We start from the raw sequence: 18,370 nt of genomic DNA, 5'->3' as shown, positions 1-18,370 counted from the left end.
TTAGCGTTTGCATTATCATTACTGGAAGGGTGGTGGTGGTGGCGGTGGTAGTGGTGGAAAAAGGAGGAGGAGGAAGAGGAATAGAAAGGAATATAAACAGCTTTGAAAGTAGTTTTGGTGAAGACACATAACGTACAAGGGTTTTCTAGTTTGTTTTTATGGTGCTAGTGACAGATTAACAAGGTTTCTACATTATCAACAGGAGAAACAATCTTGAGAACTTATCATACCTGTGACTTAGAAATAGTTGGAGCGAGAGAGCAAACCGCTTCTGAACACGAGCCTTATTGACACTACCTCCCGCCCCACCCCGTCACGGTTCAGCTTGGGGTGTTGCGTGACAAGCTGGCAGTGTTGTCAGTGTTGTGGGTTTACTTGCTAGAAAGTTATGCCCTCGTATGTTACTCCCGCGTCACGGTTTGGTCACGTGTCAGCTCCGTTTTTTTATGACAGAAAATGAGAAAGGGCCTCGGTGATGTATTCCTCCTCCTCCTCCTCCTCCTCCTCTCCCTTCCTTGCATATGTATGTTACGTATGTAAAGATTTTTTTTTCTCTTTTGGGACGTATTTGTACCAAGTTGTGTGATTAATGTCGATTTTATAGTGACGAAGTGGTGATTTATTTTATTTTCTCTTCCTCTGTTTATTTATTTATTTATTCTTTTCTTATTTTCGTCTGTTATGTATATAGTGATTTATGTAAGGGTAGAGAGAGAGAGAGAGAGAGAGAGAGAGAGAGAGAGAGAGAGAGTCCTTTCCTAAAAAAAAAATTCCAGGTAAACTAATCAACTTCATTTACATAAGAGCAGGTAAAAAAAAAAAAGTGTTTACTGTGCCAAAAAACACAGGTGGATCATTACCTCCCATTAAAGTTTATTACGAGAACGGTTCCCTGCACTTCATCTCAACACACACACACACACACACGCACACACACATACACACACTTTTTACCTTTCCCATCTTTCCCCATAATCACCAAGCACCTTATAACGAAGGAAAAATGAATCAGCCTTCACCAGCGTCAATATATTCAATGCTGCAGTTTTCCGAGTGCTGCACCCTAAAAAAAGAAAAAAAAATATGGGTAAAAAAATATCTGATCATTGCAAAGCTGACAAACATGAAGGAAGGATACGAGAATAATATGACGTAAAAAAAAAGTTCAGATGAATCAATAAATTGCTGTTTTTACCCTCTAAATTTGTTTTCTCTCTTTTAATCAAGGAAACTTTTTTTTTTGCATTATCAGATCTTTTTTTTTTATCGTCTATGATTTTTCTAAGGACCTGAAAATGGCAAAAAATTTCCTTGTAATATTTTTCTATATCATAAAGTTGAATGCAAGAGGAATACAAGAATACTGTGGGCATTGCAAATCAATATCAATCAATAAAGTATTAATTTTTACCCATAAATTCTGTTTTAAATAGATTTGTTTATCTACCCACTGGCATAGTGTCACTCCGCTGTAGAAACCGAAGAACAAAGATACGGAGACAACCAAAGACCAGCTGGCTTACTCACTACAACTCTTAAGCATTTACAGATTACCATCCATCATCACCCATTCATTTATCCAACCTCCCTTTGAAAATATATAATCGCTACGCACTTAATACGTTCTTGCTAAATTTGCTCCACTCATTCACGACTCTGTAATACATTCCCTTTCGTCTCTTACACAATGCAACTCTTTAGCAGTTAGCACTTAAGACATACCCCATAAACTTCCCCAACATCTCCTTGAAAATATATGATGTTTATACAGTGACCAAGTCCTTGCTAAGTTTTGCTCCACTCATCGACAAACCTATAACGCATTTCCTCTCTCACTCTCTCTTTCTCTCTCGTGGGCACTTGAACTATTTACCACCATCATCCATAAATATCCAACTTCTTGAAAATATATTATGTGCATGCACTTACCACATTTTTGCCAAGTTTGTTTCACCAACTATCGACAGCTCTGTAACACATCATCCTCTCGCTTCTCTGACTGACTCCCCACGTTACGCAGACGCCTACACGCTGGACAGAAACGTGTACGTGTGGGTCCCGCCTGGCCTTGAGGTGTCCAAAATGATCCACAGTGAACAATTCCTCGTCAGGTTCGAGGAAGCAGATCCCTACACGAGAGTCCAGGATGTTTACGGTGAGTTGGGGAGCAGATAAGGTGAGGTTGTCTGTATGGGAAGAGATAAGATGAGATAGAAGGGAAGAAAAGGTGAATTGGAGAAAATATGAGAAGTAATATGTGGTTGTCTGTGTGAAATCAGTAAGGTTTAAGAGACAGAGAGAAAGGAAAGGCTTGAAAAAAAATTAGGTAAAAGGGAATAAAGAAATGATGGAAAAAGATAGAGACAGAAAGGAAAGGCTTGGAGAGAAGATGAGAAAGAAGCGGCTGTCTGTATGGGAATATGTACGAATAAAGAGATAAAAAGGAAACGCTTGAGAAAAATTAGATTAAGATGAGAAATTTTCTAGAATAAAAGAAAGTGGAGAAAGGGTGAAAATGGATCAAATAAAGTAAGAGCAGGTAGGAAACATGTGATCAAGCTAAGAGTCGGAGAAATGTGGCAATGATCTCCCGTAGACTAAGTGAAATACGGCAAACCTTTACCGTAGACTTTATGAAACACTTGAGTCCACCTCCGTATATTCATGGCGCCTATAATTCATAAAAAAATATAAATAAATAAATCTATTAATAACTTATTTAAAGATATATTTCACAGGGAGACAAGTACACAGGTCTTCAGTCAAACTTTTCAGTACATCATGCAAAGAGACACACGAACAAACAGACGTCTATCTTAAAGAGACAGACAAAGAAACAGACGTATATTTTACAGAGAGACAGATGAAAAAAAGATATATATTTTACAGAGAGACAAACATATAAACATTCAGACAAGTACACAAAAATACAGGCAAAACTTTTCCATACATCTTGCAGAGAGACAGTTGAAGAAACAGGCAGATGGACAGACAGAGATAAACATAAACATTCAGACAAGTACATAAACACACGGCCAGACTTTTCTATAAATCTTGCAGAGAGACAGACGAAGAAACAGACAGACAGGTAGACGAACACAGAGACAAGAGGACATTTCATGAATACATAACATCCTACAGCAAGAAAATAACCACAAATAATGCATATCCATGTACACGAAGACTTGTAGGAAAAAGGAAAGAAAATATCACTGGGAGTCACAAGTAGAAAAAAGCAAGGAGAAAAAAAAAAAAAGCGATATGTTTTGTCATGTGGGTTTCTGTTAGCGGTAGACATTCTGTAATCAACATGCATGAGGCAAAAAGTGGTAATGTGTAGCTAAGCAAGATAGAAGCCTGAGTGAGGGACAAATTTGATAATGATTTATATGTCAGCAAAACTCATGAAAACTATGAATAGAGATGGAGATGGTAATAATTGATGCAGAAAGAGAGAGAGAGAGAGAGAGAGAGAGAGAGAGAGAGTCTTCCCTCCATTTTCTCCTCAATGAGGACTAAAAGGCAAATCCTTTTCTTACTATCCCTTCCCTTCAGGCTCCACCTTCCATCCTCTTTTTCTTCCTTTCTTCTTTTTTCCCCCGTTCCTTCATTTGTTAATTTATTCCCTCACTACAGACAAACAGAATTTTCGCTATCTTTTCATTTCCTGTATACTTGTCACCTCCCTCCCTCCCTGCCTCCCTCCCTCCTTCTCTTGCACCACCACAACCATCACAACATTCATCCCACCTTTCACTCCTCATCCCTTCACATCATGTCCCCCTTTCCTTCATCACATTATTTCACTTCATTTTTACATAATTTTTCCTCTTCCTTTCATTACCAGCATCTCCTTTTTACCTATTTTAAAGATTTTTTATTCATCTTTATTTATTTATTTTTCTTTCATCCTACAGGCACCTACCCCGCCCTGGCTTTCCGAGTTCACCTGACTCGGCGCCTGTCCTACATGCTGCTCCAGGTCTACCTCCCCTCGGGCCTCTTCGTGGTGGTGTCCTTCGTGTCACTCCTGGTGCCCGCTGATGCCATCCCAGGCCGCATGACTCTCTGCATTACGACCATCCTCACCATGTCAGCTCTTCTTGGTGTTGCTATGTAGGTGTTCTAGTGTCACATTCTGCAACACATCTGCCAGCACCTCCATTACTTCCAAAAACCTCTAGTTAAAGTTACACATGTTTTTAAGAGTGTTTTTTTTATAGTTCTAGTGATGGGTTAACAAGATTTCTACATTATTAACATGAGAAACACTCTTGAGAACCTGGTTAAATGTCTGTGGCCTTTTAAAATAGTCATGGTGAGAGAGCTAAAAGTTTCTGAATACTTAGGTTCCTCTTGGGCACTTATGATTCATGTTAGGTGTTGGGCAAGGAAAAAATTTCACTCTATTTTCCTTGGTGTTGGGTGTAGAAAGGAAAGGATAATAAGGATGAGGAATAAAGTAGAACAGTTGTTTGAAGGCTATAAGTTGATAGTGATGGCAAAAGTTAGAAGGAAGGAAGGAAAGGAGAGAGAGAGAGCAAGGGAGAAAGAGAAAGGAAGGGAGGGAGGAAGGAAAGGAGAGAAGGGAGGAAGGAAGGAGAGGAAAGGAAGAAAGGAAGAAGGGAGTGTGGAAAAGACAAATGGGAAGGGAAGGAGGATGGAAGAAAGTGAGGGAAAGGAATGAAGAGACAGAGGAAGAGATTATAAGGATAAGGAATAAGATAGGATAAATTTTAAAGATATGAAGCATTAGTGAGGGTAAAGGAAGGAAGGAAAGGCAGAAAGAAGGAAAGGAGAATGGAAGGAAAGAAGTGAAAAAACTCTTAAACACTCTTATTGTAGGCCACTTGTGACCTGCCTCAGAATCCAGGTCCTTAAGTTCAGCATCCCCTACAGGCAGTCAACTCCCCGGGTGAGCTATGTGAGGGCCATCGATGTGTGGCTCCTCTCCTGCCTTTCCTTCGTCAGTATCGTCCTGCTGGAGTTTGGTGCCGTCATCAAGTGAGTGTGTCTTGATCTTTAATTTTGTTCATGCTCATATCTGTGTAATTGTCATTGTGTGTTGGAATGAAGTAAACCAGAAAGATATTTTATTTTTCATCTCTGTCTCTTCCTCTTTTATTTCCTTCCTCCATCTCTTCACGCTCCTCCTCCTCCTCCTCAGGTTACTGGAGATGGAAAAGAGTGGTCGCATTGCTACTTCCTCTTCCAAAGTGGTGAAGATATCATTAAAGGTGAGTAATAGTAGTAGTAGTAGTAGTAGTGCTAGTCTTAGTTGTAGTAGTAGTAGTAGTAGTAAGTCTTAGTTGTTGTTGTTGTAATGGTAATAGTAGTAGCAGTAGTAGTTGTTATTATTGTTGTGGTAGTAGTATTGTGGTAGTCATAGAAGTACCAGTAGTAGTGTTAGTAATAATGGAAATAATCTTAACTTATTAGTCCAGTTAACATCCATCTCTCTCACACACACACACACACACATTCATCCCAAGCAAGAGGAGAGGAACTGAAAGAGCTGGCTATACTAAACTGCTCAGATCTTTTTCATTCTCCCCTTCCTGTTTTTCTTTCTTTCTTTCTTTTTTTATTTCTAAAGTGGCATTGAGGGTTGACTTTTTCATTCATTTTTTATCCTTGCCCATTCCTGACAAAGAAAAACCCACACACAACTTTAGAACACCATCTCAACTTTCTTTTTTGTATAGAACTTAGATCATGCACTCCCTCAGAGACAGTACTTCAGCCAGCAAGGGGGGAAGTAACACAGAGACCTACCTTTATTTTAACTCATCTTTCACCCTACACCAGTTCTGACACATAGAAAAACCCTCCCAATTCTAAAAGACACCATCAGATTGTGAACTCTCTCACTTATCACAGCATCTCAGCCAGCAAGGGGGAACACACTGCCTAGACTCAGACCTCCTACAGACACCCTCAGCCCAGGACACACCAGCAACACACCAAGAGCAGAAGCAGCAGAACGTCAAAAACTGCAGCTGGATTCTCGGTGACTCCTTGAAAATTTCTCTCCCGTCGTCAAAAAAAGTGGATAGGGTCTCGCTGGTCCTGCTTCCCTCCTTCTTCTTCGTGTTCAACCTAGCCTACTGGGGCTGGTTCCTGTCGGGCTCCCAGGCAGCCATTCCCAGTCTGAAGGGGAACAACGCAACGGTGGAGGCCACGTAGGGGATCAGGGTGGGTGGTGATGGAGTAGTGAAGGGGTGGTGGGGATAGTGGGTTGTGGTTCTGTTTGTTTTGCCTGTGTGTGCTGAGTTGAAGTTATGTTAGTAGTAGTAGTAGTAGTAGTAGTAGTATCATTGTCATTAGAAAAGCTATTATTGAATTTTCTCTTTTCATTTTTTTCAGTGATAGGCTAGGCAGTTATTGTCATCATAGTAGCAGCAGCAGCAGTAGTAGTAGTAGTAGTAGTAGTACTAGTAGTGAGAAAGGAAGAGCATATTTCCATGACAACATAGCTTGCATCACATCACATCACATTCATTTCATCACATCCTTGCCATTTCATCATCCCAGACTCACCAAAACCTCCACCCCTTCAGTGCGAGTTACTGTACACGTGTGCCTTTATTAGCATGGGAAAATGATCACTATTTCTTTGCTTTTCCTGAGAGAGAGAGAGAGAGAGAGAGAGAGAGAGAGAGAGAACACATAACTAAAGTACAAGATACATTACTATTATCATTTATTTTACATGTCCCTTTATTGATTTACATATTCAATTTCATCTACACGTCAGTACACACATACATCACATACATAATTCCATGTTATGACTATGCCTTTCTCCTTTTCCTTTGTTTTGACACCAATATTTACTCTTCATTGTTCTTGTTTAGCCATTACTTTCCCACAAGCATATTTACACTATAATTCAGCTGTCATTTTCCCCAGCCACTGTGGGAGGACTTGTAAGGTCGAGCACGTTACAGTGTTTGTTCTGCAGATGTGTGAAATATTACAAATGATCGTTTGGGAGAGAAAGATGTATGTGTGTTGGAATGATAAATTGTGTTGTATGTATATTGTATTTGTGTACTTTATGCTGGATAGTTTGAGTGTCCCTTATGATCTACAGCAATTTGTGAATAGATGTTATGGTATTATTGAATATGTTTGTCTTGGTACCTCCTCTGTAGCTGAGCATGGACAGGAATGTTAGACAGTAGTATATGTTCTTTTTCTATGATTTTTTTTTTCTCTTCCTTATCCTCTAAGGTATTTCTGATTCTTGTGAGGTCAATAGTGAATGTTTGTTTTCTGCATAAATTTTTCTCCTCTTCATCCATCTCCTGAATATTTTTTACTGTCATTAGGCCAGAGATACTTTTTATAGACACATTACGAATTTAGTATTGATTTACTTATCTGTATTTCAATAAGAACAATTCCTTAACATCTCATTTTAAAGCTCAAGTGATATTTTTTCCTTTAAGTTTACGTACTGTATTGTTTAGACACAACCACTTCTTTGGTAATGATGTGTTTTATGTTTAAATGATCATAGTATTTTTTTAAGAGTGAGTGAGTGGCAAGAACCATAAGTTGAATGTGCTAATGGACTTTTTAAGATCATTCAAGGTACACAGTGTTGAGGAATTAAGTTTGCTCAAAGGTTAAGGGTGAGGCAGGAGAATTGTCAGGCTAGCCGCAAGCAGTGACCAGGATGATCCAGCACACAGTCCCCTGAATCTCCCAGTGCAGGAGTGCAGTGGCAGTGCAGGAGGATGTGGTGGAGTCAGGAAGATGATAACATTATACATTGTGGGAAGTAAGTGTGTGTGTGTGGGGTATGAAAGAGAGAGAGAGAGAGAGAGAGAGAGAGAGAGAGAGAGAGAGAGAGAGAGAGAGAGAGAGAGAGAGAATGTGTATGCATATATCTATTTGTGTGCTTGTAGCATGTTGGAACAAGTCACAGAAAAACCCTCTTTAGAATGCTTCCATGCACGATAATAGCTAAACTCTTACCCTGAGCACACACACACACACACATACACACACATACAGTTATTTTTCCTCACCACTCACTTCACCTGGCTGGTCTTTCCCTTCCAGGTGGTGTGAAAGCTGACTGACAAGTTAACAGGTCTCTGATACATGCATACAGGTATTGGGAAGTAAAGTCCTGGTTCTGTGCTTGACTTCAAGGAGGATTATTAGTAGAAATTGAACAAAACTTGAAGATTTTGATTTAATTTATTTGCCATTTCAAAGTATAATTATAGCAATATATATTATTTGCAATATAGTAAAATAAGAATTAATTCTTGAATATATATTATAAAACACATTTCATCATTAAAATTAAGATACTTTTAATCTCATAATTTTCAGCTTTAGCAAAGCTGTTAATTTTCACATGGAATGTCATCCACTCAAACCCTTCATGTTCTTAATCCACTTGACATTGTCTCGTCATCTTTGGTCAACACGTGCTTGATGGCAGATGCCCATTGCATGCTGCACACACCATACCAGGGTCTCATTCTAAGCATATATTCATGGAACAAGTTTGCAATTACACAGGAAACAAATCTCTTAAAAATGTATAAACAAAGATACAATAAATAAAAATGTATAATGTGCCTCTATAATGCCTTGTGCTGTACTTTTTATAATTTTGGCATACAAATATACATGAATTACTTTTATATGTTCCCATTATAAGACTGGAGTGAATCCCCGCTGTTGCAATCATAAGTAACTTTATTCTCACAGTGACTGGCATGGCTAAAAACAACCTTCACACACGAGACTCTGGTATACTGACAGAATATAGAAGCTGCTCTGTGTAATATATTAGAATCTCAAGGTTTTCATTAAGCCTGAGTATCAAGACACACACACACACACACACACACTATATATACTACACCACACTGCCCCATCCCACACCACACCAAACACACACACATCCACAAACACCATATCACACCACACTATCCCACACACACACACACAAACACCATACTACATTTACACCCACAGCTACATACACACACCACACAACCACACACCCTTAAAGCATATCTTATGCACTGTACATCCCTTTCATCAGATTTTTTAATGATACTGATGGAGAGAGCAAAGTAAAATGAGATAAATATAGAAAAACTATTAGAATACTTACTACGTAATATGATCCCAAATCCCATACGAGCCTTAAACACACAGCCTAAGAGTAAAATATTCCAATCCATGAATAAATAAATAGAGGACTGGATTTGCTTACTCTTCCACACAACCATCAGCAAAAGTTTCTCCACAAGATACCCCATTAAATCATGTGCCACGAAGGAATGAAGTGGAGCTGTCCATAAAGTTATCTAGTCAGCTACATTAGAATAGGAAGCTGTTTTTCCACCACACTAAATACAAACCATACCTTAATATCTATCTATCTATATACCACAGGCTGGCAGTCCCACTCGGGATGACTGACACACACAAACACACATATGCATCATTCACACACTCAGCCCAATGTATAAATGATGTGTGCATGTTTGTATGGTGTTTTGTTTTTTTATTTTAGTATAGAATTGCTAAAATACAGTCCACTAGAAGACACACATTAGGCTTAAGATAAAATGTATATATTATTTATCTTAGTATAGAAATGCTAAGATACACACCACTAGAAGACACACGTTAGGCTTAAGATAAAATGTATATATTATTTCTGTCGCTCATCCATTTTTATCACCTTGCAGTGTAATGACAACACACATACACACACACACACACACACACACTTAAGACTTGAAGAAGGAGGTGATAGATCTTTGTCCCTGCAGCAATGGTTTAGTTTTCTCCTTCCTTTTCTTGGGTGCAGCCTTCTTAACTTCTGGTGCCTTCTGCTTCTTGCTTTGTGTCTCCTCACTCTTGCTGGCCATGTTGGAAATGTCCTTCAGGAGTGACCTCTTGCTTTTCACCTTCTTGGATTTGTTGTCCCCTGCCTTGGGTCCCTTTGGGGTGGCCAGGGAGGAAGACTTGCATGGGGAGGAACTTGTTTGGCTTTCAGGAGCAGACTCTTCCCTCTGAACATTTTATTTATTGTTAGTTTGGCATGTAGATAGTTTATTTTCTCTCTATTGAGTCACTTTATTTCCTTTTATTTTGACTGGTATCCTTGACATGAGAGAGAGAGAGAGAGAGAGAGAGAGAGAGAGAGAGAGAGAGAGAGAGAGAGAGAGAGAGAGAGAGAGAGAGAGAGAGAGAGAGAGAGAGAGAGAGAGAGAGAGAGAGAGAGAGAGATCCCGTCTTCTTTATTTACCTGTGTTACAGATGCCACAGTGTCCCTCCAGTCCTCAGATCGCTTGGCAGCATTCCCCACAACCTTGAGTGAGGGGCCAGCAATAGGTGAGGACGTGGAGAAGTTCAGCTTATCCACGTGTATTGGGGAGAGGTCGACGGGCGCCCAGGAGCAGTCTGACTTATACCTGCAGAGTGTAAGGATACAAAACATTGGTTAGAAATGTCTGTCTTTTGTCTTTTTCATGCTGTTTTCTTTTTTTATAATATTAATACCACATGTGATGTTTCCTCACTTTGATGCAACCATGATAGGTTTTAAAGAGGAAGTTACAGATATAATAAACACAATGAAAGTTTACTCTTGAACAAGATCTCCACCTCTTAGGTTGTGCAGCAGCAGTTGTAGCCTTTCCCATCTTTCTCTTAAGTCTTGTTTCCAGGTCCTCTTCCTCCTCTCCCTTCTCTCCTTTTTCTTGAAGCACTTCTGCCGGTGACCTGAAACATTGAGAATCCCTTTTAAAATGTCTTTACATCAAGGGAAAGTATATTTTGGATAGGAAAACATTGCTGGTAACATCAGGAAGACTATTTTATGACAAAAGGGAAAATACAGTGTCACTATTTCTCTAGCAGGTAATGAAGAGAACCTTTCATCTATACTCCTTACCTTCCACTGTCCCATTCCTCTATTATATAAAGAAAGAAGGGAAAAGAGTCAGAATTCATTGTACAGATAATGCAGAGAACATTCCATTGATAGTCCTTGCTTCCCACTGCCACACTCCTCATTCACATATACTGAACCAAATATTCATGTGAAAAAACTTACTGGAAGTCCTTGTGTCTCACCTGAACAAGTTGAGGACAGATGGGATCCTGACAGGTGTTTGGGTTTTCTTTTTTGAGCTGCTGAGCTGAGTGAGGAGGTCCCCGCCCAGCGCGTCCACCACCCCACCAGTGTACACCTGCCCACCCACCACATCACACAGGCGGATCAGGTGCTGGAGAGGAACGCAGGAAAGGTAAGCATCCAAGGGAGACAAAAACACAAGACTGAGTGAAGTTATTGGTGGAAATTAATAGATATCCATAGCTTGTTTGAAAAATGAAGCTGCAGCGACTAATCCAAGTATCTAGCCGACCAATTTTGGTTAGTAGATATGTTGCAGTGTGGCATATGGAAGCTGGAATTTTAATATACTTGTACAAGACAATGACAGAATGTAATTACAATATAAAAGTTACCAGTGACAATAATATATTTGGAATAAGGCAGCATGAGGCAGAATTTACATTTTCAAGAATATGGAAGTGTGGCCAGCTGTGCTATGCCTAAGCTCCTGGGGTTTAGTACAGTGGTCAACAAGACTCTCCTTTTCCACTGGGGCTGACAGAGCTAAGGATGTGAATGATGTGTGTGTGGTGCTTTGTCTGCCTCACCCCATGTGGGACTGCCAGCCTGGTATATAGATAAAGAGAAGAATACAAGAGTAACAGCTCATATAGTGTAAAGAAAGGCATCCTGACCTTGAGTGATGGGTGAAGAGTGCTTGGCTTGGTGCTTTTTGAGTAACCCTGACCAGCACCAGCACCATCACCACCCTCAGCTGCCTCCATCAGGTGTCTCAGTGCCGCAGACAGACGGTCAGTGACGGCACCTATCACGGAACGCTTCAGCAGGCAGCCCTTCATCTTCTCCAGGCCAGTCTTTATGCCATTGAGGACCCTCAATGCGCCTTGCCTATCAGTGCACAGGTGTGACTTTGTGAGCAGGTAATGGTGGGTGAGGATGCTTATAAGTTAGTCATTATTGCTGGGTTCATGAACAGAAGGTCCTTAGTTTGGTTTTTTGGAGGTTAAAACTAAGCCTCTCCGATTTGCAGTCATGTCATTGGTTCTCAAATATAAGTCAGTCCCAATTTACAAATATTTCAAAGCTATAAGTGAAAGTTTTGTATTTTGTGTCAAATTAGAAATGAAGTAACACATTCACAAGAATCAGCAAAACTACATAAAATAATGAAAATGCATTAAACGGAAAATTTCAAAATCTACGGTTATTCCTAATTTACAAACATTTTCTAAGGAACACAAATCATTCATAAATCAAGATTCAAAAATAGTAAAGGCTTGAACATGAAGAAAACCACCATGACTGCAAATATCTTGAGACTGAAACAAAAACACAAGTCACACAGTAGCCACCTGGAGTCAGTCTGTGCCTCAAGAATGTTCTGCAGTTTCATGAGGGCGTCCACAAACTCCCCGAGTGGCTTGGCATGGGGCAGCACCGGGTTGTTGGGCTCTGGCTGGTACCCCTTGCCTCCCAGCCGCAGTCGCAGGATGAACGACACAATGGTCTGGTGGTGATGGAGGTGGTTCTGAGACATTTCTTTTTGTGTATTGTTGTGATGTTTTTCTTAAAGTGTGAGTGATGTGTGTATGAGTGTGTGACTTCAAGCCTGGTATAGATGGAGTATTAATCTAAGTGACTGCTTAACACATCAGCATTAATTTTTTATATGTAGATCAAGTGGCATTTTTTAGTTTACCTTTCCATATCCTCACTCTAATCCTGCCCATCCCTGAACTCATGTATCCCTCCCTACCTGATACATGGGCATTTCCTTGCGTTGTGCCTCCTGCCTGATGTCGGTGAAGCCCTGGTGTGTGATCTCCCGCCCTGGCATGCTGCAAGCCAGAGTGAGGGCCAGCTCATCCCGCGTGTTAATCAGGAGCCGCAGGTGGGCCAGGATCAGCCTCTCCACATATTCCTCAGACTCACTCCTCTCTGTGGGTTTGGAGGCACGTGGAGCAGTTGTGTTTATGACATCTTCCAGGGTGTTCTCCTCCTTTTCCACTTGTATGATGGCTTTGATGCCTTTCCCTTGGCTGTCTGCATCATTTGTGTCACTTTCCATGCTGTCTGTCTGGTTTGTTTGGTGTTTGCTGTGACTAGAGGGAGTTTGTGGGGCGTCTGTGCTTTTGGAATTATCTGTATCGTTGTCTTTTTCATCTGTTTGCTCGTTGTCGTGCTGCACTTGTGGATTCTGTGTGTCCTTGCAATATGCGTTGTCTATCTCCTCTGCCTGCTCTTTGTCTTGTCTGGAGGGTGTTTGCAGGATGCTGGTCTCGTGTATGCCTGAGATGTTGAGGTTGGAGGGTGAGGGAGGGGCAGCAATAGAGAAGGGCACCTCAACACTCACTCTGTACACTTGTGAGCCGTCAAAGATGAGTTTTAGAAGTTCTCTCTCCATCAATGGCAGCAGCTCCAGGCCTTCAATGATGTACACCTGTAAGTTTAAGCCAGGTTAGATTATATGGAATATTTTCAGAAGCATAGCTATCTATATACTTCCACTGAGGGGTGATGGGGCTAAGAGTGTGAAGGTTGTGTGTGGTGCATTGTGTAGGTCATCCCATGAGGGGTTGCCAGATAGTGCGTGCGTGCGTGTGGTGCTTTGGGCCACCCCATTATATAAACACAACAGCATTCCAATCCCTCTTCTTCCTTCTGCCCACAAACAGCCACTACCTTGGAAAATGCATCCCTGAAGAGCACTGGATCATCCTTCAGGAGTCCCCGCAGGCACTCAAACACCCGAAAGTGGTCCACACACACAGAGTTGGCCAGGAAGTCCCGGTAGTCCCTGATCACATCCTGCAACTCTTTCTTCAGTGGGTCACAGCTGCAAGGGAAGGATGGGACATTAGCTAACATCTAACCTTATTTTGAACATTAATGGTGATGATGGAGGAGGAAAATTATTTATCTAAAAGGTCAACTATGTACCTTTCCTGGCTGGCAGTGAGATGGTTCACCCCCTCAAGGTCCTTTGCCTCCTGTGCCTCACTCAGGGTCCTGGCTGCTACTGTCTCCCTGTACATCGCATTCCACACGTCCAGCACATCACTCGCTGCTGCCATAAACTCCCCTTGTCTCTGAAATTGAAGTGTGCCTCAGTAACATCAAATTGACATATTATTGATTCATCCGCTCATCAAAACTTCATCAAAATGTCACTGGCAATCTTTTAGTGTGAGCTTATCAATTCATCACTCATCTTTTACTGCCTAGACATTAATGTTTATTCTTCACTCATATCTGTTTCTCCCTCTTTCGTCTCCACAAATATATAATCATGTTATTCGTGTTTGAGCTTACTAATTCATCAATCATCTTTTACTGCTTTGCTTTTCATGTGTGTTTGTCATTCGTGTCTCTATTTCTCCCTCTACTTTCATCTCCACAAATATCCTATCACTGCATAATTAGCTTGTCTACCATCTAGTATCAACAAACACACAGACTCGCAACCCAATTTATTAATGAGCCATTCTTCACTCATGTCTGTTTCTCTCTCTTGTTTCACCCCTTCACAAACATACTACCAGTATGTGATCAGTCCATCTATTCATAAACTAAGGCTCATATTATAAAACACTTCTGGCTACACCTCCACTACTTTCAAAAGGCTCTAGTTGATTTATATGATTCTAGAGACAGATTAACAAGATTTCTACACTATCAACAGGAGAAACACTCTTGAGGACCCAGCTAGTCATCTCTGTGGCCTTTGAAAATAGTTGTGGTAAGAGAGAGAAGAGCATTTCTGAATATGGTTTTATACTAAATGGCAGGTTTTTATGAGTATTTCTAGTGAAAAATTAACAAGATTTCTACACTATCAACAGGAGAAATACTCTTGAGAACCTGGCTAGTCATCTCTGTGGCTTTTGAAAATAGTCGCAGTGAGAGAGCACAGTCTTTCGGAACACAGGCCTAACACACACTCATGACCCAGCCTCACCCACCAACACACACCACTTTGTTAATCCGAGCCAGGCAGAGTTGGATGGCCTGGTACTGGTCATGTAGGGAGAGGAGGACACAGCATTCTGAGGGCAGCAGGTCATGTCTCCGGCAGGTGGACATCAGGTGACTGGTAAGGCTCTGCACCTGACTGGTCTCCTCCCACCCAACCTGCCCCACATAGATGACTCCTTCACAGGTCTCCACACTCTCTGCAGGGGGTGGACAAGTGCGTTTGTTAGTGTTTTAAGGAGTGCAAGTGGGTGTAAATGTGTTTGTATTTTAAGGTTTGAGTAAGGTTCTTCTTGCTGTGGTATGGAAGAGAGCCTAGACACACAGACACACACACACTATAGCTAAGGTGTGACAATGCTGGTGGGGAGATGTGTGTGTGTGTGTGTGTGTGTGTGTGTGTGTGTGTGTGTGTGTGTGTGTGTGTGTGTGTGTGTGTGTGTGTGAAAGCTTTCCCTTGGTTATCTCACTGGTAGAAGGTAATGGCTTGATACGTAGACAGATGGATCTTGAAAACCCACATCACTTTTACCAGAAAAAAAATAAGGAAATATCATTATCATCATCATCTCGTTCAACATCCTTACCTACTTTCTCTTAATGAACCAGACAGCTTGTAAGACGCTCACCTGCTTGCCATCTTAATCATTAGACGACACAACACACATACCAGGGGCAACGAACTCCTGAATCTTGGTGACCACTTCCTGCTGCTGCTGGGGGCTGTCGAGGGCTGGCACCAGGAACACCACTCTGGGTCTGGGGGTGTCAGCATGTATGTCGCTGGTCTCTGCTGCCCCACACTTCTCACCTGCCATCTTTACCTGGAGTGATGAAGCAGTTTTGTCTGTCTTGTAGTGTGGCATGTGACAGAAAACTAGTAAAGAATAATGAGGGCAGATGAATGTGGGAGGTTTAAGAGGTTAAAAGGAAGGGCTTGCCTGGAGTGGATGAAATGTACGAGGAGAATACTGGGTGAGAGCATGCAGCAAGGAAGAGTGGAGAGAAACAGTGGTAAATGCATGAAAATTATGCGATCTCGTCAGCTCCTGGTAGGTTTCTTCTCTCTCTCTCTCTCTCTCTCTCTCTCTCTCTCTCTCTCTCTCTCTCTCTCTCTCTCTCTCTCTCTCTCTCTCTCTTGTAAGGAGGATGCTAGCGAAGAGCAACAAAATTTATAAAAAAAAAAAAGGGGGGGGGAGGGCCACTGAGGTGCCAGTGTGGGGACACTTGGTAGGCCCACTAACATGTGAATCCAGTCAGAAAGTGGGGCACCATAGGAAGTACCCTGCCTCTGCCATGGTCTCGGTATTGAAATGGTCTCATTACGAAGGGCAGGGCTAAACCAGTGTGTGCTGTGGGCCTTGCTGCGGATGTGTGTGGCCAGCTGCTCTATGCCTAAACTACAGTGGTTCACGTAACACTCCTTTTCCACCAGGGGCTGACGGGGATAAGAGTGTGTGTGTGTGTGTGTGCAACCCTCTATGGGATTGCCGGCCTGGTATAGGGGCAGAATTGTGGCGGGTAAGCAGGAAGAGTACAGGTGAGGTTACTCAAGCCACCACATTTAAGACTAAAGAGAACATTAAAGATACAATAAAACCCATTAGAATTATTTAAGTACCTGGAGCAGTGCTAATTAACGAAAAAATGGCATCGGATAAAGTAATTAGACAATATCAATGTTCAAATACCCAAACATATGTATAATCACCAAACAATTAGTAATCACCACTAGGATATAACTATACTATCTCTTAAGTGCTGCGTAAGTATTCAAATCAGACAGCTGTTAAGTTTATTCCCTTATCTCGAGCTAATAATATCTTTCAAATGTAGACTAATATATTATAACACCTCTCTTGTGCTTGTTTCACTCACCTGGAGTCTTAAAATCAAACAGGGAGTCTTAAAAACGTCAAAATAGAGGGAGATGAAAAGAGGCTGACGTCTCCCGCCCTCAGCTGATTAATTTGAAATTTTGGTGGGGGATTCTTTCCAACGGGGCGTACTAATTCTGATCTTGATGGTACAGTTGTTGATTACACATGATTAATTCTTTAGAAATTATTGTTAAGTAAAGAAATTCATATATTTACTACTAGGTACACACACACACACACACACACACTATTTCTATCCATCTATCTACCTATCTACCGTCTTTTCATAGACGTCCAACCCTTCAGGAGATAAACATATCACGCAGGGAAGCCACAGAACGCTTGACTTCTGATCTTTCTAAAATTTCTGATTGGGGCAGAGCAAACTTGGTATTATTCAATGCCTCAAAAACTCAATTCCTCCATCTATCAACTCGACACAACCTTCCAGACAACTATCCCCTCTTCTTCAATGACACTCAACTGTCCCCCTCTTCTACACTGAACATCCTCGGTCTGTCCTTTACTTATAATCTGAACTGGAAACTTCACATCTTATCTCTAGCTAAAACAGCTTCTATGAAGTTAGGTGTTCTGAGACGTCTCCGCCAGTTTTTCTCACCCCCCCAGCTGCTAACTCTGTACAAGGGCCTTATCCGTCCATGTATGGAGTATGCTTCACATGTCTGGGGGTGGGTTCCACTCATACTGCTCTTCTAGACAGGGTGGAATCAAAAGCTTTTCGTCTCATCAACTCCTCTCCTCTAACTGACTGTCTTCAGCCTCTCTCTCACCGCCGCAATGTTGCTGTCTTCTACCGCTATTTTCATGCTAACTGCTCTTCTGATCTTGCTAACTGCATGCCTCCCCTCCTTCCGCGGCCTCGCTGCACAAGACTTTCTTCTTTCTCTCACCCCTATTCTGTCCACCTCTCTAACGCAAGAGTTAACCAGTATTCTCAATTATTCATCCCTTTCTCTGGTAAACTCTGGAACTCCCTGCCTGCTTTTGTATTTCCACCTTCTTATGACTTGAATTCCTACAAGAGGGAGGTTTCAAGACACTTATTCAGCAATTTTTGACCACTGCTTTGACCCTTTTATGGGACTGGCATTTCAGTGGGCATTTTTTTTATTAGATTTTTTGTTGCCCTTGGCCAGTGTCCTTCCTACATAAAAAAAAAAAAAATCTATCTGTCTATCTATCTACATATCTATCTCAATCTATATGTGTGTGTGTGTGTGTGTGTGTGTGTATGTGTGTAACTAGCATCATGAGGACAACCCTGAAAACCTTCATAACTTTTTACCAGAATGTGTTAAAAGTGGAGGAGAGGCAAAGAAACGAGTGGGAATGTTGTCTAATCTGTTATTTCCTGTTTAGCTGTGGC

The 18,370-nt window shown here is 41.3% G+C and overlaps 2 protein-coding genes across 5 annotated transcripts in view; one reads left to right on the top strand and one right to left on the bottom strand.

Moving 5' to 3' along the window:
* Window positions 1–7,125, top strand: part of LOC135090254 (glycine receptor subunit alpha-2-like) — a 49,694-nt gene extending 42,569 nt beyond the window's left edge. For 3 of the 4 annotated variants that reach the window (XM_063986853.1, XM_063986851.1, XM_063986852.1), the window contains exons 8-12: window positions 2,021–2,155; window positions 3,918–4,116; window positions 4,900–5,004; window positions 5,168–5,237; window positions 5,881–7,125. In XM_063986853.1, the coding sequence (XP_063842923.1) occupies window positions 2,021–2,155; window positions 3,918–4,116; window positions 4,900–5,004; window positions 5,168–5,237; window positions 5,881–6,186 (815 nt within the window). In that variant the 3' untranslated portion in view covers window positions 6,187–7,125. The remainder of the gene's footprint in view (window positions 1–2,020; window positions 2,156–3,917; window positions 4,117–4,899; window positions 5,005–5,167; window positions 5,238–5,880) is intronic. The other variant, XM_063986854.1, reaches the window with a different exon arrangement.
* A 1,070-nt stretch (window positions 7,126–8,195) lies between these two features.
* On the bottom strand, window positions 8,196–17,646 carry LOC135090249 (PCNA-interacting partner-like). Its single transcript, XM_063986845.1, has 12 exons — window positions 16,979–17,646; window positions 15,771–15,924; window positions 15,101–15,300; window positions 14,069–14,217; window positions 13,811–13,964; window positions 12,885–13,568; window positions 12,481–12,635; window positions 11,803–12,016; window positions 11,125–11,276; window positions 10,654–10,770; window positions 10,295–10,460; window positions 8,196–10,058 (listed from the first exon to the last, which is right to left on the bottom strand). The coding sequence occupies exons 2-12, from the start codon at window positions 15,916–15,918 to the stop codon at window positions 9,774–9,776; spliced, it is 2,424 nt and encodes an 807-aa protein (XP_063842915.1). The 5' UTR covers window positions 15,919–15,924; window positions 16,979–17,646; the 3' UTR covers window positions 8,196–9,773.
* Window positions 17,647–18,370: the final 724 nt, after the last annotated feature.

Source organism: Scylla paramamosain, chromosome 34, assembly GCF_035594125.1.
Source record: "Scylla paramamosain isolate STU-SP2022 chromosome 34, ASM3559412v1, whole genome shotgun sequence".
Lineage (NCBI taxonomy): Eukaryota > Metazoa > Arthropoda > Malacostraca > Decapoda > Portunidae > Scylla > Scylla paramamosain.
This window is presented reverse-complemented; position numbering and strand designations above follow the sequence as displayed.